This window comes from Alosa alosa, chromosome 10 (genome assembly GCF_017589495.1).
Source record: "Alosa alosa isolate M-15738 ecotype Scorff River chromosome 10, AALO_Geno_1.1, whole genome shotgun sequence".
NCBI lineage: Eukaryota > Metazoa > Chordata > Actinopteri > Clupeiformes > Clupeidae > Alosa > Alosa alosa.
This window is the reverse complement of record NC_063198.1, coordinates 19067762-19095305: the sequence shown is the minus strand read 5'-3', so window position 1 is coordinate 19095305 and position 27544 is coordinate 19067762. Positions and strand designations below refer to the sequence as shown.

Here is a 27544-nt window from a genome sequence, read left to right as displayed (position 1 = left end):
CTTGGCTTGGTTTTAATTAATGTTTTGGCTGAACTCACCGGGTTGAATCATTAGCGCACAGCTTTCGACTTTTTCAACCGACACTAGAAAAGTGCAACGCCGTTGTAGTACTCTCAGACGCCGTTTCAAATGGGTTAGCGGGATTGTCAAGAAGCGAGGTTTACGGAGGCCTAAAATGTTTACGTTGAAGCTCACAAGTCTGTTCTAATTTAACTGCGTCAAGAGAAACATACTTACATTCTACGACGGTTGCAAGTGCGACATAAAAGTTATTGGATGCGTAGACCGTCCAAAACCCATAGGCTATTCCTTGAGCATGGAGACTATGAGTGACCAGCCTACCCAATGGGGTCAAAGACGACACGAATTGTAGCAAAACAGGAGCACTACCTGTATCATTCACTGCCCTGGCACAGTGGATGCATTTAATATGTTGAACATATAAAAATAAACCACGACAAAGCAACACACATTTTGTACAAATAAAAACCTGAAATAGTTCCATTGACAAAGTTGATCGGAGTGTGTTTCAATTCATAGAGGTGAATACAAGATTTACATAGGTAACTAAAACACTGCAATTGATTAGCACAGTAAACCTTGTTAAAAATTTACATAATCTATTATATATATATTTATATATAATATAAAAATCCATGGCATGATACCGTTATTTAAAATAGCTGCATGATGGTGGTGGTGGTAATAATAATAATAGAAATAATAATGATAATGTAACATTTTAACTTTGATGACCTTATGCAGCTGACAAATGTTGATGATTCAGAAAGATGACTTAAAAAAAGATTTCTATTGCCTGAAAACATAAAGCCAAGAGGCTTGTCAATGACACAAGTTTGCAAAGGGGAGATGGTTCACAGGCTGATAAAATATTTTAAACAAACAAACAAAAAAGTCTTCAGAATTTTACAAGTATAAAAGGCTACAAACATTAATAAATTACATCACTGACACATAAACACTTCACAAGGTGCTAGTAAAATAACTTTGAATCCCATCAGGGGCACTAAAATCCAAACAAGAGGCTGGTTGTTGAAACTTGATTTTCTGATGTTTTTGATTTTTTTTTCTTCTTTTTTTTCCCTCAGAGATTTCCTCTCTTGTATCTGAATCACAATACATGGAGCTTTGTGTATGTAAGGCCATATGATAGTAGATGTAATGTGGTTTCCTTTGATCACCAGGCAACACCTTTGTCTAGTAACACACACCAAAACAAAATTTAAACAAAAACAAAATAAAAACCGAGTAATGGGATTAACAAAATGAAGCCAACTATTTGGGTATCTAACATAATTAAAAAGTAAGGACTATTCATGTATCTTTTTATATACCTTTTGTTTATAATTAGCAAAAACTAGTAAAAATGTATAATGAAGTATTAAGGAAAAAGGATACAAAAAGTAGTCATTTAAAAAGCTATGTACAAGCTACATTCTACATACTGTACTGTGAAGCCATACAAATGCATATTTCAGTCTAAGGAAACAGGTGCTGCCTGCGAAACAACTAAGGAGAGATTGAGAAAGTATCCCCATGTAAGCCAAACACAGACGGATAAGGCTTATCATCAGAGTTGAAGGTCCCATTTAATTAGTGTCTCAGGGTTTGGAAATCATTCATCCTTTCAGACGGACTGAATTTGTGCAAATACAGTTGTGAATTCAGGTGGAGAAAAGCAGAGTGCTGGAGAGGGTCTCCCTGATCTACGGCCCTAAATATGTAGCACAGTTTATGGTTGTGTTTAACACCACAGTTTATGGTTGCGTTTGCACAATATGGTATTAATGTTCAAATGTTTATCAAATGGATTGCATGCCTTTGCATCTAGCTACTTAAGCAACAAATGAAGAAATATTGAACAAAAAAGAAAAGAAACAGTTCCTCTAATGCTGATATATGAATCGAAGCACAACTTATAATTCAGTAATTTACTGAAAACATTATTTTTTTCCTATCATGCAATGATATGTTCACTACTGAATGAATGCGGTGCCATTTCATTAGAATGACAATATGGTTCAATAAAAAAAAAATACAAAAAAAAACTTGTGTGGATTTAAATATGTGTTTAAATAGTTGGAAGTTGCAAATGGAAGCTAGCAGGCTATTTTCCTTTTCTGCCTATTTCTGCATTGTATGAAGCAAAAAAGACATTTACCATGACTAACAAACATGACTTCATTTTTGTGCTTCCAAGATGTTCTGTAAGTGCCTCTTGGCTTTTCCGTAGAATACCTATGACATGTACAATTATATTAGGTCAATAAATAGTATCAGTGATAGTGCTTAGCAAAAAAGTTAACAAAAAATCACAACTGACAAAAAGCTAGAGGCCCATCATGAAGAGAGCAGATCTTACACTATAATTTCCTTCCTCGGTGGCAAGGGTAGAAGTAAGTCTTGTACTGAACCGCTGTAAAGAACCGCAAAGGAGCCATTCCTCTCCAAATTCCACCGGTTTCAAAATCACTCAAGTGATGATAAGCCTGATCCAATACAACAGGAATGAATTCCCAGTGACAATAACGCTTCCCCATACTCACACACATATACACATATACACACACACACACACACACACACACACAAACACACTCAACATACAGAGACTCCCCTCCCGGCCCCCACCAAAAACCAATGCATACATGCAACCGGATCACATGCAAGGGATACTTTCTACATCTTGGAATGACTGCTATGCAAATTTTCCTTATGTCTCGAGCAACCCCTGATAAAATGACAGCTGTAGTAAAATGAGACAAAAATCCTCTTAAAAAATATTAATAGCAGGTATTTTGTACACTTTTCCATATCTGAAAGTTATAAAGTATATGTTGAGGCAAAAGCCTGTTTATTTTTTTTTTTTATTTTTTTTATTTTTTTTGAGCTATGTTGTTCTTAGAAATCAAAAAGGTTGTAGTTGGCTTCTCTCCGCCTTCGGTCAGGTTGTCCACTCCTCTCTTTGACAGGCAGGGTGGGGGGATCAGGGTGAACGTTAGGAGAAGGACTATAGGTTAGGGAGGGGTAGGGTGGGCTGGGATAGGCCAATCCATGGGTCCATTACATCAGGAGAATCGAGAAGTATCCCAGTCCTTTCACTGCTGTCCCTGGCTACAGAAGGAGTTTCCCATTCCGATGGATCTTTAGGATCTTTCCCAGTCTCTGTTTGGCTGTTGCCATTCCTTTCTTTAGCCGCTTGGCTAAATTGTGAGATGAACACACACACAAAAAAACATATTTGTAAGAATATTTTGATATAAAAACAAAGAACATTATATGTTATTTATATTTTAGATACAGTACATCTGTGAAGAATGTGGACTGAAGTGTGGGATTAGTACTGCAAGTTTCACCTGAACTAGAACCATCATCTGTCAGACCCTCTCTCTCCTTACCTTCAACAAACATGTACAATCAATTACCTTCAGAAGACCGTAGATGAAGGATATGAAAATGTCATTTTGAAGAATGACACAATAGTATTTTTCACTTGTGTGTTCACTTAACACATTTCCCTTTACACTACACAACATTCACTCTTCATAGTTTAAACTGCATCCAGGTAATCTCTACAAAAAGGCTTGTTCAGTCTTATGTAGACGAAGTCTTTAAGCCATAACATCACAACATTGATTTTCATCAACAGAATGTCCCCTAATATCTTTACCACCTGCAATGACACGTGCACAGGTGAATGTGAAACCTAATAGCCGCAAACCCACTATTTGACTTGTACTTGACTCAGTTAATCCTGCATTCCACCTTGACACCACCTCAAGCACCACTAAGAACAGGTGGGCAGGAGGGTAAAGGTGAGGCCAGAAACCGGGGGACAAGAGTCCTGAGGAAGCCCCGCGGAGGCACCATTAAGCACCAGAAGTGATAATGGGAAAGTGATTAGCCTCCATAGACCTTAATTTGCCCAGCTTTGGCCCAATAATGGAAAAGCGGCTATTCAGTACCAGAAGAGAGAGCTGACCTATTGTACAATGAATGGTTAAATTATAATGGGTCCTGTCTCGTCTGTCTACCAACATTTAACTGGCACTCGGTCGCCATCACCACCCACCTTTGGCGTCGGCTGCGCCCGGCCCCGCCTCCCCGCCTCCCTGCTCCTGCTCGCCCGCTCCCTTCCCCCCCCTTGGGCTGGGGAGCTGTTGTTGTTCTGTGAGGACGTGGAGGGTCTCCTCTGGCTGAGGAAGACGCCTGGTGCCATCGGCTGTGAGCCACCGGCCGTCTTGCCCGCCCCGGCACCCGTGCTGTACTCGTGGTCAGAAAGGAGGCCCTCCTGCGAGTCCAGCGGGGGCTCCGGCGAGCTGCTGTCCTGAGAGTGTCTCTGGGGCTCCTCCACCACCAGGGGCGCTGGCGCTGCCTTCTTTTTGGTGCTCTTCTTCTTCTTCTTGATCTTCTGCTGCTCCTCCTGAGGTGCAGGTTGGGGAAGAGAGGAGAGGACACACAAAAAACAGGGTCGGGACTTAGCACTGTGTCATGTTCTAGTTGACTCTTGTCATTGATGAGTGATTGGTATAAATAGACAACATATGTGTCTAAGGTCAGACAGAGCTCAGAGCCAAAAGACGGAGAGAAAGAAAGAGAGAGAGAACATGAGGAGATGCAGATGCAGAAGTACTGATAGGTGCGGTAGTAATTCCTAGCTAAGGACTCCTCTGCACTGTAGTTTGAATGTTATTATCTTGCTGTAAGTCGCTTAAAAGTGTCTGCTAAATGAATAAATGTAGATGCCTAGGGAAGAGCAAAAAAGACAAAATAGTGCAAATAAGAAAATACACGGACAGGAAAGGTTTACAAGAGAAAAGAGAGAACGACAGAAGAGGTGACCGAGAGAGAGAAGGAATGATGATTTAAGGATGACTGTGGCTGTATTAACCTGATGGGAGAGTTTGGCAGCGGCAGCTGCCAGGCCTGTCTCTATGGATGCCACCCGCGCGCCCTCACGAGCAGGCCTCTCCTGGCGTGGAACAGAGGGGCCGACGCGAGCTGAGAGAGAGAGAGAGTGAGCAAGAGAGAGAGAGAGTTTGAAGACCGTAACAGAGGGAGGGAGAGAAAACAGAAACAGAGATGGTATGTCCCACATTAAAGACACAGCTGTTGTCTTTGCACTGACACAACATGCACTAAAGCTGCATGTAATCTATGTGACGTGCATTTCAAAACTACAGTACTGTCGATGTTTACACCGCCATGTCACCTGCAGCCCCCATACGGGCTGAACATGCGCAACAGTTCAAACCTCGGTGCGGATGACTGACAGGACGTTTACAGCTAGGCACTATGATGTTATTCCAGAACTCCACCACATCCTATCCCATCAGCAACGTTCTGCCTTTTGGGAATCTGAGGCTTGAAACGTTCCACACCCGATGGAGGAAGATTTGCTGTACCTGTAGGACTGTATGGAGTGTCGTCTGAGTTTTTCCTCTTCTTCGATCGTGACTTGAAGATGGGGTTGTCCTCCTCAGATTCCAAAGAAGGATATACTGAAATAAGTGGAATAAAGCATTTATAACGGCATGTACACAGTGAATGTTATCGTTTAGCAGCGCAAAGAGCTGAAGATCATTTTAGGATTTTAGGACAACAGGGGAAAAAAGTGACCTCTACTGTAAATTATCCAAATAATAATTCTGAAGAAGCCAAGATTAGTGCTTTTTGGCATAACTATTTTTCAAACTGCTCTGAGGTATCAAGCAAAGCAGAAATTTTCTAGTTCTATTGTGTTACTGTTTACTTTGGCTTGAGAGATAGAATGATATGAGCAGACATGTGTGTGTGGTACAGCTGCTGGACATCTGGTTCAGTCCTCTCTCTCACACACACATGCACACACTGCGCTTGCATGCCCGTAGATTTTTCGAGACACGCATGTATTTTCCGATGCTTAAATGATCAGTAACGGTAAAAAAAAAATCCTTGTTTACAAATCACAGGTGGAAGGAATCCAATCGAGTGTGCACGCCTGCTGTTTTTTCTTTTTTGATAAACCAGGCACATGTGGTCTCTGGATGGGAATGTGCGTGCCACTTATGACTAATTAGCATATCAGATCAAAACGCATTTAAAACAACAGTTTAAGGCTCAGCTTAATGACTTATTAACAGGCTTCTAATAGCCTTGCTGTTTTTGGAAGAGGTTCACAAAGCGCACGCTGTTGGAAGCAGGGACCGACTGGAACGAGTCGAAGGCAGGCGAGCTGAGAGTTCTCCTGCCCAGAAGTAAACACAAGCACTGTCACTCACGCTTTAATTACGACTTCCTGCTCGGAATCAGAAAGCTGCTAATCAAACTGTTGATACAGCGTGAAGGTAATGCCGGGGTTGACCTGTTCTTTTAGCAGCACCTGGGGATCGTGCGTCACAAGATGCCTCATGCACATACCAGCTGGGCCCATTACACTTCCTGTTCCTGTGACTGGACTTGGGGTCGACTGTGGACAGTGCTAACCGTTAACAGCAATAACAGATAGCTGGGTCCCATTTGCAATAATTAAAGGATCACACAAACTGTGCTTCTCGTTCAACTTTCCATGAGATGTTCAAAAAAAAAATCTTTGAAGAAAATCTACCAATACCTGTGTAACACATTATATTCCTAACCGGACATACCGGTGATCAGTACATTTGCCATTATCTGCCATCTAATTTTCATCTCCTCATCACAATGCCCCCAATAAACCAAAACCCAGTGTCCCTTACCGTAATCGGAGTCCCTGAAGCATGCTTCCAGGTGGTCATGGTCATCATCGAACATGTCGGGGCTCTCCACACCGCTGGTCTTACGACTCTTCTTGGGTGGCCGCTTACTTTGCTTCTTGCTGTTGGTGTTGCCACCTCCACCACTGCTGGCACTTGTCTTCTTTGATGCCTGTCCGCCGTGCGAGTTGCTCTTTGACTGGCTGTTGCTCCAGGACGGCGTCAGACAGGAGACTGAGGACGGCAGGTTAGCCATGGACAACATGCCCTGAATGGCTTCCTGTGTGCTGGGGGATGCAGGTGGCTGACTGTAAGTCCATCAATAAGAAATACACAACACACATAACATTACTCCCAAAGTGTCAGTGACGAATGGGGAAGATATCGAGTTTTGTTGACTTCTAGTGATCTTTTCTTTTTCTGTATTTCTTTTGTGGGAGAAGCACTAGCAGAGCAAGCAGAGAGCGACTGGGATTTAAAGCGCGCAGGTTGGAAGCCGCATGTCTTGGGGGCAAGGAGGGCACACAAAAGCTGGGGTAGCACCAGCTAGCAGTGGAGAGTGGAAGACTGACACTCAAACTCAAGCCACAGAGCAAGACCCAGATAGCAGCGGATCTGAACTGCGTCTGGCCACCATCAGGCCCAGCATCGACCACTATTTGGATTCAGCTGAATGCTCAACAGATGACATTATCAGTCCAGAAACAGACAACTAGTGACGCCCAGCGCTAATAGCTAAAATCTGACCCGTATTAAAGCGTAAACATTGACTCCAGTCAAACCATGCATACCATCACGATGACATTAATGATGTCATAAGTAGCCATGACGGCCGGTCGGGGTGACCTCACACTATGAAGTGGCTTTTGATGGTAATATTTATGACAGCTGTGCAGGCATAAAGGATTACAAGGAGTGCAATCAGGACTTACAATTGCCCACACCGTACAAAGTGAAACGGACGGCTAAGAAACAGCCCCTGATGAAATGTTATAAACTGTTATCGAAATATGTGAAAGTTGTAAAAAGCATGCCACGGGCTGTCATGGTGTCTTTTGACATCTACTGTATCTCTGTCTGCACAGAACTGGAAGAGCTCTAATGTGCTTCCAGTCTTACAGCAGTTCAGGAGCATGGTATGACTATTTGTAGCTAACAAATACCTTAACTGTCAACTTTGTTTTTGTGCAACAAAAAACAGCTCTATTGAAATCAAACACTTCTATATCCACCACAGTATTACCTTCCCTCAAAGTACAACTGTACAAACGGGAACAAACTTACCTGCCAAATATTATCCAATAACATTACCATAATCATAACACAATCAGCTATTCTGCACTGGTTTTCAGACTAAAGTAATCTCCAAACATCTTTTGTGCTACACAGGCTGACACAGGAGTGACTATTGTTTCCCATAAGAGCTCAGTTCTGTACTTATTCGTGGGAGCCTTGGATACTATGACATAACTGGCAAGTATATTATGATGACTGCAATGCCATTTACGTTCGGCCCCATGAAGAGTAATTGGGGCTCACTCAACTTATTAGGCCATGATATTATGAACATGACCTGGAGAAGGGTAGCGTTCAACATGTGCCTCCAGAGAGAAAACCACGGATTTAGCTTGTCCAGATTACCACCTATTAAGTCATTAACCAGTGCACTGGAACAATGAGAAAAGTGAATGCTTAATGTGGTTATAATTGACCAGAGTCATTTCCTTTCCCTGCAGCCCTAGCGTCATATGTCAGCTTTAAAACGCACAAAAAATAATTTGAGAAATTAACATATTTTAGCGGTGTTTTCCCTGTGCTTGCCTAACGTTGCTAATTTGCAGCTTTCAGCGCAGTGGAAATAGACCATCAAAAACTGACCAAAACAGCAAACAGCACAATGAAGAGGAATGGCTCGAGGCAAACCTGCATTTGACAAATTAATCGTGGAGGGGGATCAAACAAACACTGGCTATATATGTAAACTGCTGACAGGATCTGTGTAAACTATTACCTTTTCCAGTGGTTGATTCCCCATGCACAGTCATATAAATAGCTGCATATGGTACTGTTTATGGTGGTGCCCACATGAAAAAAATAATTAAGCAAGGACAAATGCTATGTTTTGGTTTCAAAGTTAACCAGCCAGGTAAACTCATCAGCACGTAAACTAAAGCCTCTAAACCCAGAGTAACGCCACATTACATATGGGCCACCAGATCCCTATGAGTCTTCTGTTATTTCAGATATGCCATTGCAGATGTAATTCAGAATTTATTCCTCAATCACAAACTATGAGAAGAAGTTGGCTTTTGTTAAGTCAACGCGCTGATAACGACGAGCAGATGAATGCAGCCTGGGTAGATTACTGGTGCGGTAGTTTTTATGTCGATACGTGGCGCAATGCCAAAGCAGAATTCCCTGACAATATTTCCAATGATTCTCTTACAGCCCGAGGGATTGATGACCATGCAAGTAATGTGAGGCCCTGCTCTAAAGATGTGGATCTCTCGATGTCTCCATATTCTGTGATTGGACGATGGCGATGTGTAATATAGACAAACAGTGAGGCGGAGGCACGGCCGTTCTACCTGTTTGCGCTGTAGTCGATGCCGCCCACTTGCTTGCTGGCCTGCAGCAGGTCCAGGATGCCAGCCGCACTGCCGCCCTTCTTCTTGACCTTTGAGTTACGCCCTTTGACCTCGGGCTTGGCTTCAGTGTCTATGTGAAGCGACTCTTCGTCTGAAGAGTCGCCGTTCTGGATTGACAGAAAGGAAGGGTGGGGAGACAAAAAAAATGAAACAGAATCGATGCCAACATGTGTAGAAAAACAGAACAACTTAGAGTTGGGAATGCCTCTCAAACCTCAAGAAACCTATTCATTTCATCAAAACAACACCATCAGATACACTGCGCAGATATTGTTTCACATTTGCAAGTGATAAACTTGCCTTTGTTTCAACTGTTTTTTAATTAGAGCACGATAGAGCTTCAGCTGGCCTAATTTTGGAAAAATGTTGACACTAATGCAGTAGTACAATGACCTAAAATGTGGTTAAGACGGGCTGCAGTGAGATGGTAAAACCAGACGACGAATGGATTTGAGTTTGTTAAACACCAAAGCTAAGGTCATTTTTTGGCCTTAGGCGACCCTCCATTCAAACAAACAATCAGGGGGCATCTGGTGTGGTCGCTTTTCTCACTCTCACTTGATTCACACCGCAGCTATTCCCTTCATCAGGCTTGTGGTGGTGTCCGGCTCAACACTGGCAGCCCTCTCGGCCTTTGATCCATGCTGTGTGTTGTTCTAAGCGCGAACATTATGGGAGAATTACGACGGGCCCAGCCCATCAGCTGCACTAGCTAGGAGCACAAACAGATCGCCTGCGAATTCGATCCCTGCTGGTGTTTGTGACTGGGGGTTTTAAACGCACCCATGAGGAACTCATTAACAATGCCTGTGGACCAGCCAATTGTGTTGCCGAGCTTGATTCTCGGAATTAATCATTTGTCACACCTTTTCATGCGCACCAGGGTAAATACTGGCCCGTGATTTAAGTGATTGGGAGTTATGGACGTTAGCTCTGTTACAGCGTTTAAATTTAGAGGGTTCTGTTTTGAGTCGAAGGGTCCTGAGGAAGATTAGAGTAAATTAGCAGAGCATCAAACTTACCTTCAGAACTGAGGGCTGCAGCTTTGGCTTTTTGGAAGGCTGAATGGGCTCTTTGATGTTTGATAAAACTGGCAAACAAAAATGGCAATGTTGTGAATATTCTCCATGCTCAAGCAATGAGTATTACATCTGAAAGGTTTTATCTGTACTTAATCTAGCAAGTGCAGATGGGGGGTGGCTCTTTGAAGTGCATCAGTCTTTCATTCTCGTTAATTCACATTAACTTAATAAATCTTCAACATGTCAACCATAAATGAAAGAAAAATGGTGAGGTATTAGTGGCAGTTACATTTCTGAAGTGCTGCCTCTTGACTCAGGTGCTTCACTTCTTTTGCAGTGGTACTTACATGACAAATCCCTCTTCACCGCATTTTTTTTCCTCCTGATGGGGAACTCGTCAATCTTGAGCTCGCCTTCGTCTGACACATACTCATACTCGTCTCTCACAGGCTTGTTTTTGTCCTCTTTCAGGTTTTGTAATGATCCGAACACACTGGAGTTTGTCTGTGGTTTAAGTGTCTTTGAACTAGGAAGAAAAGAGCAGAAATTCTTAGGAAATGTGAGCAGTTTCTGCCTCAGTAGTTATGGATTACCAGTTTAAATCATTTTAACTCATCAGATGTAAATACGTTTTAAAAATATATTGTTTAAGCATCTCATCTAGCTATGTTTTTCAACCCACCCCAGCAGTTTCTTGTTGGACATTGAAAAGCTGAACTTATTGTCTTTGTGTCCTAGTGTTGACTTTTCAAATTTGTGCTCCTCTTCCATCTTCAATAAGGAGTCTGGCTTGCTGTTCTGTAATATGAAAAAAGAAATTCAAAAACCAGCTAGCAGTACAGTCCACATGAGTAATGGGAAATCAATGAGCCAGACCAATTCCAACTCTCAATATATCGTCAATCGCAATCAGTTTTAATGAGATCAAATCAAGCCTCCTTGCCAGAGAGCTGTACAGAGCAATAAAAAGCAGGCCGAACATAACTCATGTTGCACTCACCATTTAAATGAAAAATAGTCGGACATGACAGTGATGATAAGACAGCTTTAAATTGCAAATTTCACTGGTAATGGACACACTTAAGTACTACAAGGAATTATGCATTTGTACATGTCGGCTTGATGCAAGGTTTTTGTTTTTGGCCACAGTGTTAACTACTTTTTACATGGAGCCACTTTAGTTCCAAATGGAGACATGTAATTGGCTCAGCAACTTATGCATCTAAAATGCCTCAATCCACTTTTCGCACTACACAGATTTCAAGCGGAGCACCTCCGGCCATGTCTACAGTGATCAAGAGTGAGAGAGCAAAGATGTGGCTGTGGACGACCTTGGTGAACGACGAGCCGAGATTCCCCCTCTCCATCTGCAAATGTTTGGGGAGCAGCAAAGGGAGCACTTGGATCAGGATACTTGGAGTGACTACAAACATTCCAGGGCCGCTTGGCATTGAGTTTTCCGTGAAACTAAAGCCCTCTAATGTCTTCCGTTCACCGAAATTAAGCTTTCCTACGCAGGCCATTCTGTGTTATCCAGCGGTAATGATACAACATGCTTATTTCTTCAGTATAGAAAAAAGAGAGGCATATGTAAATACTTATGCTGCGTGCCATGGATATGACATAGCCTAACGGCATTAGGCAAACCAAGTGGGTAAAAGGGACTGGGACGGCTTTGATGAACTACAGGCAGAAATATTGACTGAGCCACACAGTTATTTCTGCTGATTACTTTGATCTCAGATGTGTTAATCACTTTTGGACAATTCTTCTAGCATTCTCCATGCCACGTTTTTCTTAATTTCGCTTTCTTTTCAAGTGACTATTGAATTGATACTACTTGCAAACAAGTTCAAAGGGGCAATCTATCTCTAATCTATTTTTACATTAAACTGTCATTATGCCATTGGCCTGGTGGAATTCTCCATCATGCTAGTCAGCTAATAGCAATGTAGATGCTAATGCTAGCTCTTACCTTGTATTTCCACTTGGCCTCTGTTTTGTTCTTGTTGTGTTCTCGCATTTCGAACTTCTCTACATCGTTCTGCTTGTTCGGTTCTCTCTCCACTGGGCTCATTACACTCTTTGCCGCCTTCAAAAAATAAGAGATACCCGCTCACTCATTCTTGAGAGTCTGACCAACAGTAGTAGAAATCCGATTCTTTCACACATGAACACTATGTGGAGATTTCGCAAAGACCAAAAATGAGACTCTATAACATGCGTGAGGGTCTCAACTCAAAATATTGAGTAATAAACTGAAAAAAAAAAAAAAAAAAACGACATGTCTTTTCGTCTACCCACCACTCAAAACAACACAGGGGTTGACGGCACCCCGCAGGCAGAGGTCCAGCTTACCTTGCCTTTCTTGGGCTGGTCCATCTTACTAAGAATATCCTTGGCATGGGACTCAAGTGCTGCCAGACTGGAAGGTTTTGGAGGGAGACCGCCATCTTTGGCTTTCTTCCCTTTCTTCTTGCCCCCCTCCTTTACCTTGGGCACCTTGGGTGGTTTGGGTGCCTTGGGCATCTTGGGAGGCTTGGGGGGCTTGGTGGCTTTCTTCCTGGCTGGTTTGTCCCGTGGGGGGGTAGCAACGGGGGACGCCGGGTCCTCGGGCTCCGGGGGGGCCGAGGGCGGTTCCTCGGCTGGAAGCTTGGTGCTGCTGGGTTCCGACTTTATGGCTTTAGTTGCATTCTAGAGAGAGATAGAGGAAGAAAGGAGAAAAATGGACAGAAAGAGAGAGGGAGAAACACATTCTCAATGACAGTTTTAAGTACAACAAAAGTCACCCTGTACCTCCCAAACCATAGATATAAACACTGCCTTTCCTATTCAAACATTTGTAAGAAAGTTTTGCCACTCTGAAATTACTTATGGATTTCGTCATCTTAACACATTGATAACAAAAATAGCTGTAGTGTCTACATGGTGCATGTAGCTGTAATAACAGGCTTTCAATCCTGTGCAAATGTTGGTTCTGTTGGTGGGCCTGAGTGGCCAATGGTGAGGTTGACACTGGCCAACTGTGTGCTTATGAGGGAAACCTTGAGTAACTCCTGTGAGGCACTTCTCACCTCACAAATCCGAATCTCTTTGGCAAGGTCTTTAATGAGCTGTGTTGGCTTCATGTTCTCGGGAAGTTCATCCTCGTGTTCCAGGAGGGCCTGCAATCACCAGGGGTAACTGTCAATCAGCTAGCTAATGCAGACGCACATTGCATACACACACATATACCTACACCCACGCACCACTAATGAAAGATATGTTTTTCCACTTTGGTCCTCCCTCCGCTATGATGAGGTTACCTGTTTTTTAGTCCACGACCTGAAGGCTCCATTGATGATTTTGGCACCATGTACCAAATAGGGAGCTGGCTGCTTATTTGTCTTGTGTAAACCTGCCAAATGAGGAGCAGAGAAATGACATCAACCTTTTACAGTGTTGAACATTATATTACCCTCCAAGTCCACACAGCACCATCACCCACTGCTGAGAGCAGGTAAAGGTTCACTGTAACTGTAACAGTATTCCCTGATGACGTTTAGGGTTATTGGGTCAACTAAATGACACCTTGAATGTATCTCTCTAAAAAGTTCATAGATCTGTGTAAAAAAAGTACACCTTTATTTTTCTATATCTAATAAAGAGCACAAACCTTTCAAATGTAAAGACCTATTTAGAATATTCCATTTACACAGGGGCGCAGGACATATTTTGAATGTGAGAAAAAACCCAGACAGTGAAATCAGGCTTCCAGATATTGGACTGCCACTTCTGACCCATTGTCGACCATCATAATATTTTAAACTTTATGTTAAGATAAAACTGGAGGATGGGCGGAACGCCAGATCTGCCCTCAGACCGGCTTCTCGCTATATGGGAGGTCTCAGATTTTACACTTATGCAATGTTACTATTATTATTTTTGAGTTTTTTCACTGCTGCTTGGGCCAGTGGTTGAATACTCTAAAAGCTGGATGGGATGTTGATATTTTATGAAGCCATGAATGAACAAGAGTTTATACAGGTCATCATATGCTTATGATCCAAACACACATGATCAAATAGTTAGGCCTACTTAAACTGTCTGGTATAAAGTTGTCAATCAAATTACCAACTCAACATGCATGCTCCAACATGCACTCTATGTTTGTTATTGATGTAATGTTAGAAAATGAGAGGAAACACCTGTAATGGCTTTACAAGTTACCAGAACACATGGTAAAGACCACATTTCAATTAACAGACAATTACAGTGATTTACAACTTACTTTGCCCTTATAATCAACTATTAGTTTTAACAACATTTCAAAAAGATCTAAATACAATGAATTAATAATAAATTAATTACTACGTAGGCTACACACACACATATATATTATATATACACACATGTAAAATGTCTGTCAAATATAAAAAAAAAAAAATAGTATGGCTATATCACTTCAGGCAAATGCAAAACTATCTTGTTTATTTAGGCCAAATAATTTCCCCATTAAAAAATAGGCTATAGCCATGCTTATATACATGCAACATGCTATCTGACATATGGGGGGATTTGATAACTATTGCATTGCACATTGGCTGGGAATGTATACACAAATATGTCAACTTTTTTACTTTGTTTGCCCTCTGAAATGTATTTTATTTTGTTTTGCTGGATTCATTTTGCTTTCCTAACGTTTCAGCTATGACAGGCACAAGTAAGATAGCTACATTTCCAGCTTGTTCAGGACTCTCCCTGTACGCTATTAGATAGGATACACTGTATCAGATACAGTGATACCCTACCTTTACTGTCTATTAGGGATTTATGCACCAAGGGAACTCAAGTAAATTAATTGTGTCTTGTAAATTATAATTAAATGTTTTAGAACTTAAATATGGTGTAAGAGTTACTCATCTTGTATTAGTGAAACTGAAAGCGAGTTGATAAGCAGTAGGCTAGTTGAGTTGGTTATTAAACAGAATAGGTAACGTCGGGATGAGCAAGAGGCGGTTTACAGAAGTAGCCTGGTTCAGTTTATCATGGTTGTTAGACAAACTGATCACATATTTCCAACTGTTACTAGCAGAGTGAAAGTGAGATTGTGCAATCTAGATGGCTGTGGTAGTGCTGTTAATGAGAAGTTTTATTTAGCCTAGGCTATTATTTAGTGTGTAAGGCTTTTTTTTCCGTATCAAAAGTGAGGGGGACGATTGCAGTCTCTTCAAAACTGCGTGTCATATCCCCCGTGCCGCCAGCACGCCTGCATTTACATTTCTCTGGGGTAAAACAAGGTTTGACAGAGCTGAAAACTCCAACTGGCTGACAAACTAGTGTTCTATGATGACCCCGTCATCAAAGGGAATCTTTCAAGGTTTGTCTGTTGGATAAGATGAAACCTCCCATTTTGAAAGAAAAGAGAGCTCTCTTTTCATTCTGGTATTGGCCTGTTAATCGCTACAAACTCATCCATAGCATTACGTCAGCGGAACGGTTTGGCGTACCATGACCACATTTGTAAAATCAGAAAATCATGACAACTGGAACCTCATCATATACTGATGAATAAGTAAAGACAGTCATTGTGTCATCTAATTAGGCCACTAAATTCATTTCACTTGTTTGAAAAAAGGCAAAATAAGAAACAATCATTTTGTGTAAAAGCATGCCCAAACGTTGATTGCATTGGACCGGACACACACACACTACAGGAAATGCAGCCCACGCAACAGTTAAATTAATAACATGAAGGCAGTCTGAAGTCTGAAAGGCATAGAGAGGAAGAAAAAGGAATACAGGAAGAATGAATGAAAGAAAGGTAAGTGGGTACCTGGCTCAGGGCCAGTTAGGCTTTTGGGCAATGTGCCAGAATGTCTACCTGTACTGAGGCGTGCGTGCTCACACACACCACCACCAACAACAACAACAACAACAACAACAACAACAACAACAACAACAACAACAATAACAACACCAGCCCTGTTGAGTGGTATCGCCTTTTGAGATCTTAGATAGAAACAGACAGAGAGAGAGAAAGAATGAAAGAAAGAGAATAAGAGAGAGGGGTAAGGCCTCAACTGTTGCTGTGTGTGTGTGTGTGTGTGTGTGTGTGTGCGCGCAATTGCAATCTGGCAAAATGAGGCAACAAGAAGAGTGGAAATATAAACAGATCGTCTGAGACCAGATGAAGCGAGTTTAAACACGGGGTCTGTAATGGAGCAAGTGATTTTGCATGGGCCCAGCCTTTTGAAGCTAATCATCTGTGAACTTGCCGATGCCCCCATCTAATGACTGAAATAATATCGAAGCATCCAGCTGCTCATCTGCGTGGCAGACCTTTGCCAGGAGCATGCAAGAGTGAGAAAGCGAGAGAGATAGAAGAAGAGAGAGAGAGTGTGACAAAAGATAGATAGATAGATAGATAGATAGAGAGGTATTTGAACTGAAACCCCAAAACTTTTTTTCCCCTTTCTAGATCTCTGTGGGCAAGTATGTGATCCGCATGACAGATGAAAACATTCAGGATCACAAAAGCAGGATCACTTTAGAAAAACTCTTCACTGATTTGCCCGTAGGATAATATGCTTGTCAAAAGGAGACATTTGTTCATACGTGCTGACACTAACCAGGATCAGTAAAGGATAAGTCTTTAGCTCCAGTGAGTGAAAATACATGCTAAGTGCTATTAGTGTTGTTCAACATATAATAGTGCGAAATTAGAGTGCATAGCATAGTGTCTGACCTTTGAATCTCTCCAACAAGTGCCGTCCGACGTACCAACAGGCAGTCTCGAAGTTCGAGAAGGGAGTCAGGCTGGCTACCTTCAGCCTCTTTTCCACCTCATATGCCCTGCCAAAGAAACACACGCAGCGTGGGTTTGTGTTTGTATATGTGTGTGCCAGTGAACCTACTGTACTTATGAATGGATGTGTGTGTTTGTGTCTTTTTGAAAGTTTATATGAATGTGCAGTGTGCATTTGTTTTCCAAGACACAAATGAACGAAACTGAACTGTTTGTGAGCAAAGTGATTTCTGCCACTAACGAGCCAAGCGAAGCCACATTTGACAGAACAAGGCCTACAAGTTTTATTCTATTTTTTTTTTTTATTTGGACCGGACTGAAATGCGATATTTACTTAAAGTGCAACAGCTCTCGCTCCTTAAGCCCAACCCAGACAGGCCAAAGGAAGACTGGAGCAGTGCTGACCTCTGGGCACTTAGCAAGAATGTAAACTGTGTCTACTGCCAAGCGCAAAGGCTGTTCCCCTTCATAAATGCAAGCTGCCTTTAAATTATACATGGTGCCAAATACACATGCAAACGAAAAGGCCAGCTCCATACCACTGACAAGGAAATTGCCTTAAACACAAGAAAGTTAAAGCACAAGTAGTTTCGTCTGAATGTTCTAATAACAAAAAAAGCCATTTTAAATTGTGAAAAGACAAGAATGTAAGCAAAAAATCCTAAGCCAAATAGTTTTGTTACATTGATGTGCTATACCACCACAAACACAGAAATTACAGCAGACATAATTTTTCCAAATTGTGTTGAGAATAGTGACTTGAGTAGTACAATTCTTAGAGGCAAGTCTTGATCTGTCCTGACATGCTGAGTCTGAAACACATACACACACACACACACACACATACATACAGAGAGAGAGAGAGAGAGAGAGACACACACACACACAGAGATGCGCACACACACACACAGTTGGCGTTCATTACTGTGAAAACACATCCCACCCACCTCATCTGCATCTCCACACTCAGGTTGTGGACAAAGTGCCCGGAAAAGGACAGGCAGTCAACAGGAGTCAGTATTGCATTGATCCACCCTGAGGCAAACAATAAGAGTCAAAAAGTTTAAGGAAGACAAGGGGGAAGAAAGCACAAACACTGTAAACAAGGTTCAGAATCATGAAGATTGAAGAAGCTGTTCAAGTGTTATTTCTTTGCCCTTCCACCAAGCAAGTAATCAAATCTGTGAACATTTACATTTGCACATTACATTTACTCGGTTAAATATATCTATTATTCATTCCAAACCCATTACAGTACAGCACAATAAAACAGCGTCAGCACAAAATGTCGTCAGCACTCATGGGGCCTTGCAAAACCAGTGAGCCAGCGGGACAGGGATCGCAGTTCTGGACCCACAGTGAGTAACACTTAACCTGGGTAGGCACTGTGATTTTTCTCATACAATGTGGTAACTCATACTATGCGGTTCAGTCAGTCACAGCTGGGATAGGTTTAAACTCTGTGCTAACACTCAACGTTCCACATACCCTGTACTCACACTCCATGTTCCACGTGTTCTAGCAGTCAGGAGCATGGGTGTCCTAGCCTACTCAAACTGCACAAAAGGCAACCAATTGGATGGGAATCCAATGGGGCTCAATTTGGTCTGGGCCAACTGAATCAGAGCCAAAATCACCCAGTGTCTTTACAGCTTTAGAGGTTTAAGGTGACACCAACATTACCTCATTAGTTCAATACCCAGGAAAGACCCCTGACCCTCACTACACTCTTTTTACTACCCCCTTAAGGAAGTGTTATACTCCTTCATGCACATTTATGTGTGTCGAAGACGTGCGTCATTGACTCACGGTCATATATATGTTGGAAGGCACACGACACATGCCGCATGCCACGTTGATGACGTAATTCTCGTCATGCACTGTGTGCGCGGGACACAGACACAGGACTATAATCGGGTCCTTACTGTTCAAAATGTGTATTTGGAGTGTTATAAGTCACTGTGGATAAAAAACATCTGCTAAATGAATAGGTGTCAATGAAATGCATATGTCTTAAGCTCTCTGGCTCCTCACCTGACGGAATGAAGAGAGTTTGACCCTGCTTGAGCGTGCACTTGTAGCACTTGTCCACCTGGTCGGCGAAGAACATCTCGCTATGATTGGAGGAGGACCGCCAGCGCTCGTACAGGGAGAGGTTAGCTGAGGTGGGCTTGATCAGGAAGAAGATCTTCTCTCCCTGAGGATTTTGAGGAGGGGAAACAGGAAAGAGAGTGTGTTTACAAATCAAGCTGTCGGCCTTCAACTCAGACGTCCTCTTCCACATCAAAGCTAGTCAAAGCACGCGAAACAAGTGGCAGGCATTAACAATCGTCCCCAGAGCTCATGGAGTCAGTCGAGAACACTGGAACAGCATTCCATTTCAGCTCTGAAATGGAGAACAAAATGACTGCTCCATTGGAGGGTCATTTTTTAATTCTGAAGCATGGGTCACCTTTAGCACGTGATACCACACGGAGGCCCCGCCATTCTCGATGTGGAAGTCCGTGTAGCTGTCCTTCACGCAGATTAGGCAGTATTTGGTGACTTTGGGCTTTCCAAGCAAAGCGTCATCTGGCCAGTAATTCTCTACCCACGATAGTTTTCGGACAATCGCCGGACTCTCCACAATGCTATCCATCCTTTGAGAAAAAAAAAAACGTGGCCATCGCCATATTCCAATCTATAAGTAATTTTTTTTATACAAAAACTACTGAACCACAAAACTATTTTACAATATCAAACCAAATACTCCAGGTATTCAATAATATCAAATAATCTAGAGGGACTTTGTGATGTGTTATTTTAGTCTTTAGAACTCTTACCTTGTGTCTGAAAATTCCAGGTTGATAACATTTAGTACTTTCTTCCTGTTTGTGCTATAGTAGTAATCAACAAACTCCTTCAGCTTCATTTTGCTGTCTGTCTGTTTGGTGACATCCACTACATCCACGGGAACATCTGGTCCTACACAAAAAGCAAAATGAGAGATCACTCGCATTGTCTAGGTCATATATACATTCATTCATTAGGACATCATATTTATCATGGCATCAACTGGAGTGTTGGTGACTTCTACAATAAATTGATGAAATTCTATGAAGGACACTGGCTGCTCAGTAAAAAAGGGTTGGTAAATGATAAACTGGCGCCCCCTACACACTGAAATATAGTACTACATTAAGCAGAGTATCGGTGCATGGGAGAGTGCATGAATGAGTGAGTGAGAGTGTGCGTGTGTGTAAGAGAGAGAGAGCAAAAGAAGAAATAGAAATTCAGAGAGGAGGAGCAGTCTCCTTACCGACATAGTTTTCCACATCACTGACGTAGAATGTGGGAGCAGGCATGGATATCCCCAGGCCGTCTTTCTTTAGTACCAGGATGGGCTCGTTGAAGCCATTCTCCTCCAGGTAGTCCATGGTCAACTGATTGCCTGCGAGTTTGACCACCACGTCCTCAGAGCTATGACACAAAAAGAAGATTTTTGCTCATGTGTATGAAAACACTAAGGATACTAAGGTAGCCTACTACAGACTCATAAATTGATTATTCATTTACTCTGTTAGAATACCTGGCCTATAACCTTTTTTGTTGTTGAGCGTCCCTTGTGGTTTTAGAGACATGTCCTTATCATTGGTTTATTAATGTTTTAGTTGTGAGGATCCTGTGTAACTAAAGCTGAGACACTGAGAGAGCTCTTACTTTTCTTCTATTTCTTTGGTCTTATATGAACTCAATATTCACCAAAACAGCTATAGGCTAACGAGTATAACCCACTTCCAGGGATTTATGCTAAACTAAGCTACCAGTGTCAGACTGGGTTATTGCCACAGAGAAGAGAAGGGTATGTAGCCTATATCTAACCCTGGGCTAGATGGCAAATATTTCCCTCATAAAAATCCCAAAAGGTTGGTGTGTTCCTTAGAAGTGGGAAAGTTAAAGTGTGCAGCTAGAAACCTAGATGAAGCCAGAACGGCTGTGCCACACTTGTCTTGGATAGCCACAGCTCTTCTGGTTTCTAGGGGAGGTTTTATGAAGTGGGGGGTGGATACAGGCTCTGCTAAACATTATGTTAGAGCTCCCTCTTGTGTCATCTAAGGAGACTGCAAGGTCGGAAATGTGTAATTAGAAAGAGGAAGAGGAACCTACTTCGAATGGGAAATGCTCTGAATGTTTCGTGGGTTTCAATATGGTTTTAGTATATCAGTCTCTGGTAGGCTATGGTGCTGTACCTGGGGAAGGTGCGACTCCGTAGTTCCTTAATAAACACCTGACTGCCGTTCTGAACAGGTCGGACGTCAGTGCTTTGCCCCGTGTCATGCTTGTTCCAGTTCTTTTTCTTTTTCACTGCAGGCAATAAACAGACACAAACACGCTTGGCCAAAATTGCATTTTTTGCCAAACAAAATGCATGTTCCCCTATCTTAAAAAGATAAAACTTAACAAAGACATATTCAGTCTCCAATCATACAGTCAATTTACAAAATTATCTCAAAAAACATTAGTGCATTTTAATATAATCCCATCCAGTGTACCAGCCTGGAAATTAGTTGGTGTTTCCAAGATTGAGGGAACCTTGCTTCATAGGCTTTAGCTTATTCAAATCAAGTGCAACTTGCCACTGAAATTACTTTTCCTGGGAAGTGAACACCTGCTAGCCTACTTGAGCTTGAAACAACATGCAAGTCAACACCTAGGCAATATGATTGAGGTCATGTTCAGACTTACACGTAGACTTGCCGTGGGTCTTCTCACAGTTTGGACAGTGGTAGATATCGATATCGGGAGCTTCATCCTCATCCACCCCAACACAGCTGTAAATAAAAAGAAAACTTGAACTAACATGCATAGCAAATGGAAAGAATTTGGCCATCTGACCTATTACATTTTTAATTGTTCAACTGTTTTTACAATTATACAAGTGTTTAATAGCCTAGGACTGTGGTCGATGTAAGGTGTCATAACACCTTTCCTATCGTGAAGATTAATGTCAGTAACAGTGGTAATTATGATAAATAAGTGCTATTAATCCGCACTTATTTGAGGCAAGGAGGAGCTTTGAACTGCCGACTAAGAGCGAGCAGATTGACACATCTGGGTCATAATGCTCTCTTAGGTGTGTTAGGCTGCACAGAAATCCAACCAGTAAAACCGAATGCCTTTAAGAACTGGATGAAAAGCTGCCGCGAACGACAGGGAATTACTGCAAAAAAAAATAAAAAATATTGCTTAAGAAAATACAGGTTTGAAACGAATGACCCTAATGGCAGCCAAAGCATTCTTTGAAGGCACGACTGGAGTCAGGTAGATTCCTTCCACACGGGGGCGCTAGTTCTCCACAACAAAACGGATATTGAATTGGGAGTTTCCAGAGTGGTATTCTCTCCAGGGGTGGTGTTACTACCATACGCCACACTACTGGACCCTCCCTAGTGGCGACAAATGAGGCTGTGGGTGGTGTGTGTGTATGTTATTGAATCCTGAACAATTTAAGCATGCTTGTTTTCCCAAGAGTATACCAAAGACTCAACTCGCTACCTTAAAGCTGTGAGGACAGACTCTATTTTTCTCTTACACTTTCTTTCCTTCTCCCCTCCTTTCTCTCTCTACTTCCTTCCCTGCCTTTCTCTACTCTTCCATCCCTCTCTTCCTTATCCTATGTATCACACACTCCTCTCTGACTTTATGCATCTCTCCCTCTGTCATATTCTCTATTTCTCCCTTTCCCTCCCTCTCTCCTCCCTCGACTTTCTTAATCTCCTCTGCCCCAGCAGGCACTGTGCTGGAGCGGGAGATGTGTGGCGATACAGGGGAGAAAGCTGATACTGCCACCATCACCACAGCAGTCACACTCTGCCATCCAGCATCTCCCTCACCCCTCTCAGTGGTCCCACCACCTCTTTACATGCCCCCCCCCCCACACACACACACACACACCACTCCATCAACGTTTTTTGTTTGAGAATGAAAACTACATGACGTTGCAGAGCCATTACATAACAAAAGGCATAAGCCATCTCTCTCGCTAACCCTCTCGCTCTCCCTCTCCTCTAACGTCTACGCCCATTTCCGTCCGCTCACGCTGGTGGTGTTGACTGGGCAAACCCCTCTCCCTGGGATGACCTTCACGGCCGCATGGTCTCCTGCGGGCCTCATCCTGCTCATCCGTGTCCAGACGAGGAGGCTCTCGGGCTGGGCTGCACCACCGTGCCACGCTGCCACACAGCATCACATCTTCCAGGCTGTCGCCTCTCAGTCCCTACTGCTGCTGCTCCTGGTTGTTGTCATCCATTATTTGTGCCTACGTAACACCGTTATGTCGGGGCAGCCTTACCTCTATGCTGTGTTTGATAGCCTAAAGTGGTCATTTGGCCACATTATGACACCAGTGCATTTAAAAGCACTGATTGAAAATGATTAGAGAAATATGATTAGACAATCAATTGATTAATTAATTTACTGACTGAATCATGATGCTCGAATCATACACTTTTACCTACAATGGTTTGTTTGTCATGTCATGACAACATGAATAAATGATTAGCCGACTGAATAAAATTAAATCAAAAGGCAAATATTAGCTTGACGTGAAATTGCACATAATGAGGGCCATCATGAGAGAGGGTAAACGTAAGAAGGGCAGAAGTCCCTGGAGTATTCCCCACAGAATGGAGGGAATCCTCCTCGGTGAGCCTGGACAGGTCCTGAGGGGAAGAGCTTCTCTCCATGAATTATGCAACTGATTGATAAAACACTGAGACTGGGGACAATTAGGCACAACGCAGAGAAGAAAGAGACAGGAGAGAGAGAGAGAGAAAGAGAGTGAATGAGCTAGCGTGAGCGTGTTTAAATGACAGGGACTCTCTCAAGTGCAATATTCGGCACTATTGATGATGAATCATTGGAAACATAAAGTAAGAAAGAAGCAAGAGAAAGGGAAAAGGAAACTAAATGGGACTTCATTCACAAATCCATCAAAATGGATGCAGGATGTCACATGCCGTCCGACGAATAGGCCAGAGCGTTTGCTGACGGTGATGGGAGCAGCCAGGCAGAAAAGACTGTTTTGAAATTGAGCCTGATTTCTCTGACTAAACACACAAGGTGAAATGCTGACTCAGCATACGCGGCACATCAGGGGGGGAAAGAGGGAATGTGTGAGGCCTCCGCTGTGCCAAGAGAACCTGCCGCCTCAAACCGCCAGAGAGATGGGTGATGTCATCACTCACTACCACCTGAGGGGAATGCACCTCAACACAAACAAACTCAGCAATGGGGTGAGGGTGGGGGTGGGGGTTCGAGGTTTGGGCTTGTGTACAGAATGGCAGCTATAACAACAACCAGAGTGAAATCTTATCCCTAATGACATGACAGCAGGGGCTGTGCAGGGTATGTGACTGAGGCTGTCTGATACACATGGGCAAACACACACTGAAATATCTGACAAGAGCGCACATTAATGCATTCACATGAACAAACAGATGTCAAATATAACTCACAGTCCTATACACGTGCATACACTAATTCAGATACACACACAGACACACAATACAGCAGACTAACGAGAACTGTCCCTGTTCCCCAGATAACAAAGGCATAGCCTATGTGCAGACTTTTGGAGTACTAAAGCTGAGCATAGAGAATGTCTCACACTCATACTGGGCTGTAACCGTAAGAGGCTTACAACCAGCACTGCTTCTGCAGAGGAAATATACTCAAAAAGCGAAGTGACAACACAAAGCCTTGAAATGGAGACTATTGCTTAAAAACTGATTGTTGAGGTGCTGGAATGTTGTTGAATCTTATGATGCTGCGTTCGTCAGAGATGTTCAAGACAGCTGGAGCAAAACAACTGTTGTTTTCGGATGTTTCACTCTTTCTGGGTGTCTGGGCAGGCTGCTAAATTTAGCGCTCTCCACAGCAGACGCGTAGGCCTACACACGAAGTTACACCTGTGCAAAATGAAGTTAATATCAGAACCACCTTGAACTAAATAAAATTATTCAGTGATTTGATACTGTGTAATGTTTTCAAGCAACTACGCAGCATATAGCCTAGTTATCGAAAAGGTATCTCTGAGGAAGGGACGTCAACTAGGCTATACATGCCCATTTATAATGTTGTAGGCTACAATCATTTGCAAACTCAAAATTAAAACTGAACTGTTATTATGACTATAAGTGCACGGTCATTTATAACATTGCAATTTAGTTTGACACTGTAGTTCTTCAAGTCAAACCAGGACGCACGAGGACCACCAAAAGTTCTCGAGGAAACTGCACAGCGCGTGTCCCTACGGGTGACTGTAAACCATTATCACATTATAGCCTCTAACGAACAGCTTTGACTGGATGTCAAACACACGTACCCTAACAAAACCAGACTGAAAACATCCAAAAGCAACACGAGGGCTAAAGTGATCAGACACCCTCCGATAACACACAAACGTTTACAATGGCAATAAATCACAGAACACTGACGTTTAAAAACCTTGGCTTTATAGCCCAATATTCTGCTTGCAAGTAAATAATCTAAGTCAAATAAGAACTGCACTAAATGCATTATTCTCTGATTACTGCTAAACTAATTTATGAAGGCATTAACTATTGTGCAAGGAGGTTTTTTTTAAATGTCTATAGGCAACACAAACCCATTTTACAGACCATCAAAGGGTTAACGTTAAACGCGCGTAAATATCCCAGTCACTGAGGTGAAACGCTTGTTCTCAGTTTTAATTTATTGGGTTTGTACCGAAAGACTTATTAAGAAATGTGTGTTTGCTTCACACTCATTTTGAGCGACTTGCAAACGGCAATTTAATAGTGTTAAAAGTGAAAAGCACTATGAAACGGTCGAACTGGGCAACTTGCATTATTGCGGCGGGCTAACTAAATTGCTATGACTAGGGAGCTGTCAGTATCGCTTCAGAGAATTCAGCAAATAAAACGCAAATTCAAAGTTCACACTCTTATAAGGTTGGCGCTTTGTTTGATTACCAATGTAGTGGACAACGTTTAGGCTACTATTATTCATACAATCCATTTCCCTCTATGACATGGCTCTAGCCTGCAATGTCTAGCACAAGCGGGCTATTATTCAAACTGGATCTCCTTTCAGCTGCCAATATCTTCGTGGAACATTTGCGTTTACAGTGTTTCAATTCGGATGGAACAATGTAACCTCATAAACGCGATACACGTCCCTAGAAAGAAGGGAACAAAAAGTCCAGACAAAAGAAGGAAAAATGAATCTGGACGGTTGTGTTCTGCGAGTGGGGCTATGCTCGCAGACACCCACTGATCTCTCCCCGCTACGACAACGGCATAGGCTACGGCCGATATGGAACATGAAAAGACAGCGAAAACGCGCATCTGACACGTCTGCGATTCTAAGATGTTAATTTCTAGTGGATAATTACTTTGTTGTTGACAAAATGTTTTGTTGTTCACAAAAAATGTCTCAACCAAGCCAGCTAAATATAACTCCGCCTTCTTCTTCAAGCGGCCTCGCTCTTCTGGCATTACAAATGTAGCCAGTGAATGTGCAACATACACAGTCAAAAAACGAGTAATGACTTACAATCAATATTGTGCAAAATAACAGATAACGACACAACGTATTCATGTATTTACCTGCCGTGGAACCAATCCTTACAAGCATCACATTCGATCATAAACTGTGTTACGTCGTAAGGTAATCTGCAGATGCAATATACTGGTACAGTCGCCATGTTAGATCAATTCACAACAACGCCGGAGAGACGGGGGCAGCAGGAACCCTCCTGCAACAAAATAGCAATATGAAGATCTTCAGAGAGCTCGCTGTTCCGCTGGACATCTATTCACATCCAAGACCATTATAAATCCATGGTTGCATCCAGATCAGAATGTTGACGAAATGCCGACGTTGTTGAGTTTCCTAAAGTACATTATTCCATGCTTGCCCCCTGGTGACTGCACAGTAACGAGACTTTCATAAACCGTAAGAAAATGTGTCCTTTCATTGTAATATTGTTACGTCAGCTTGTAAGACGAAATTCACCCTCTCAAATCAAAATGAATGAATCTCATTAACACTGCAGCTGTTTCGCAGGGTATCCCGGGACGATGCAGAAACGAAAATTTCACCACTGGGGAACTCCGCGGTCGACGCCGAGGCTTTAGCATGCTTTGATAGTAAAGAATCGAGGCGATCTGAAGCCGCGTTTAATGTTATCTGCGTGACATCATTTGCCATATGGATGCGTGACACTTTAAATACGCCATTTCAAGAGCTATGCGAATTAAGAGCATTTAACCAAATAATAAATAGCCTATAACTTGATAATATATTTTCTTTCTTTTAAAAAAATAAAAT

General features: G+C 42.4%; 1 protein-coding gene and 1 long non-coding RNA gene across 3 annotated transcripts in view; one reads left to right on the top strand and one right to left on the bottom strand.

Annotated features, from left to right (window-relative positions):
• LOC125301889 overlaps window positions 1–27544 on the top strand; it is a 111707-nt gene that overhangs the window by 75492 nt on the left and 8671 nt on the right. The gene's annotated exons all lie outside the window — the stretch shown is intronic.
• On the bottom strand, window positions 368–27343 carry phf2 (PHD finger protein 2). Of its 2 annotated transcripts, none has more exons than XM_048254719.1 (22): window positions 26821–27343; window positions 21917–22002; window positions 21421–21535; window positions 20490–20650; window positions 20014–20155; window positions 19644–19830; window positions 19226–19388; window positions 18139–18226; window positions 17132–17238; window positions 13710–13801; window positions 13479–13568; window positions 12763–13098; window positions 12380–12496; window positions 11087–11202; window positions 10752–10930; window positions 10405–10472; window positions 9323–9489; window positions 6738–7042; window positions 5427–5522; window positions 4913–5022; window positions 4094–4444; window positions 368–3224 (listed from the first exon to the last, which is right to left on the bottom strand). In XM_048254719.1, the coding sequence occupies exons 1-22, from the start codon at window positions 26916–26918 to the stop codon at window positions 3213–3215; spliced, it is 3186 nt and encodes a 1061-aa protein (XP_048110676.1). In that variant the 5' UTR covers window positions 26919–27343; the 3' UTR covers window positions 368–3212. The 2 variants fall into 2 exon arrangements, with proteins under 2 accessions (XP_048110676.1, XP_048110677.1); XM_048254720.1 differs by having other exon boundaries at window positions 368–3219.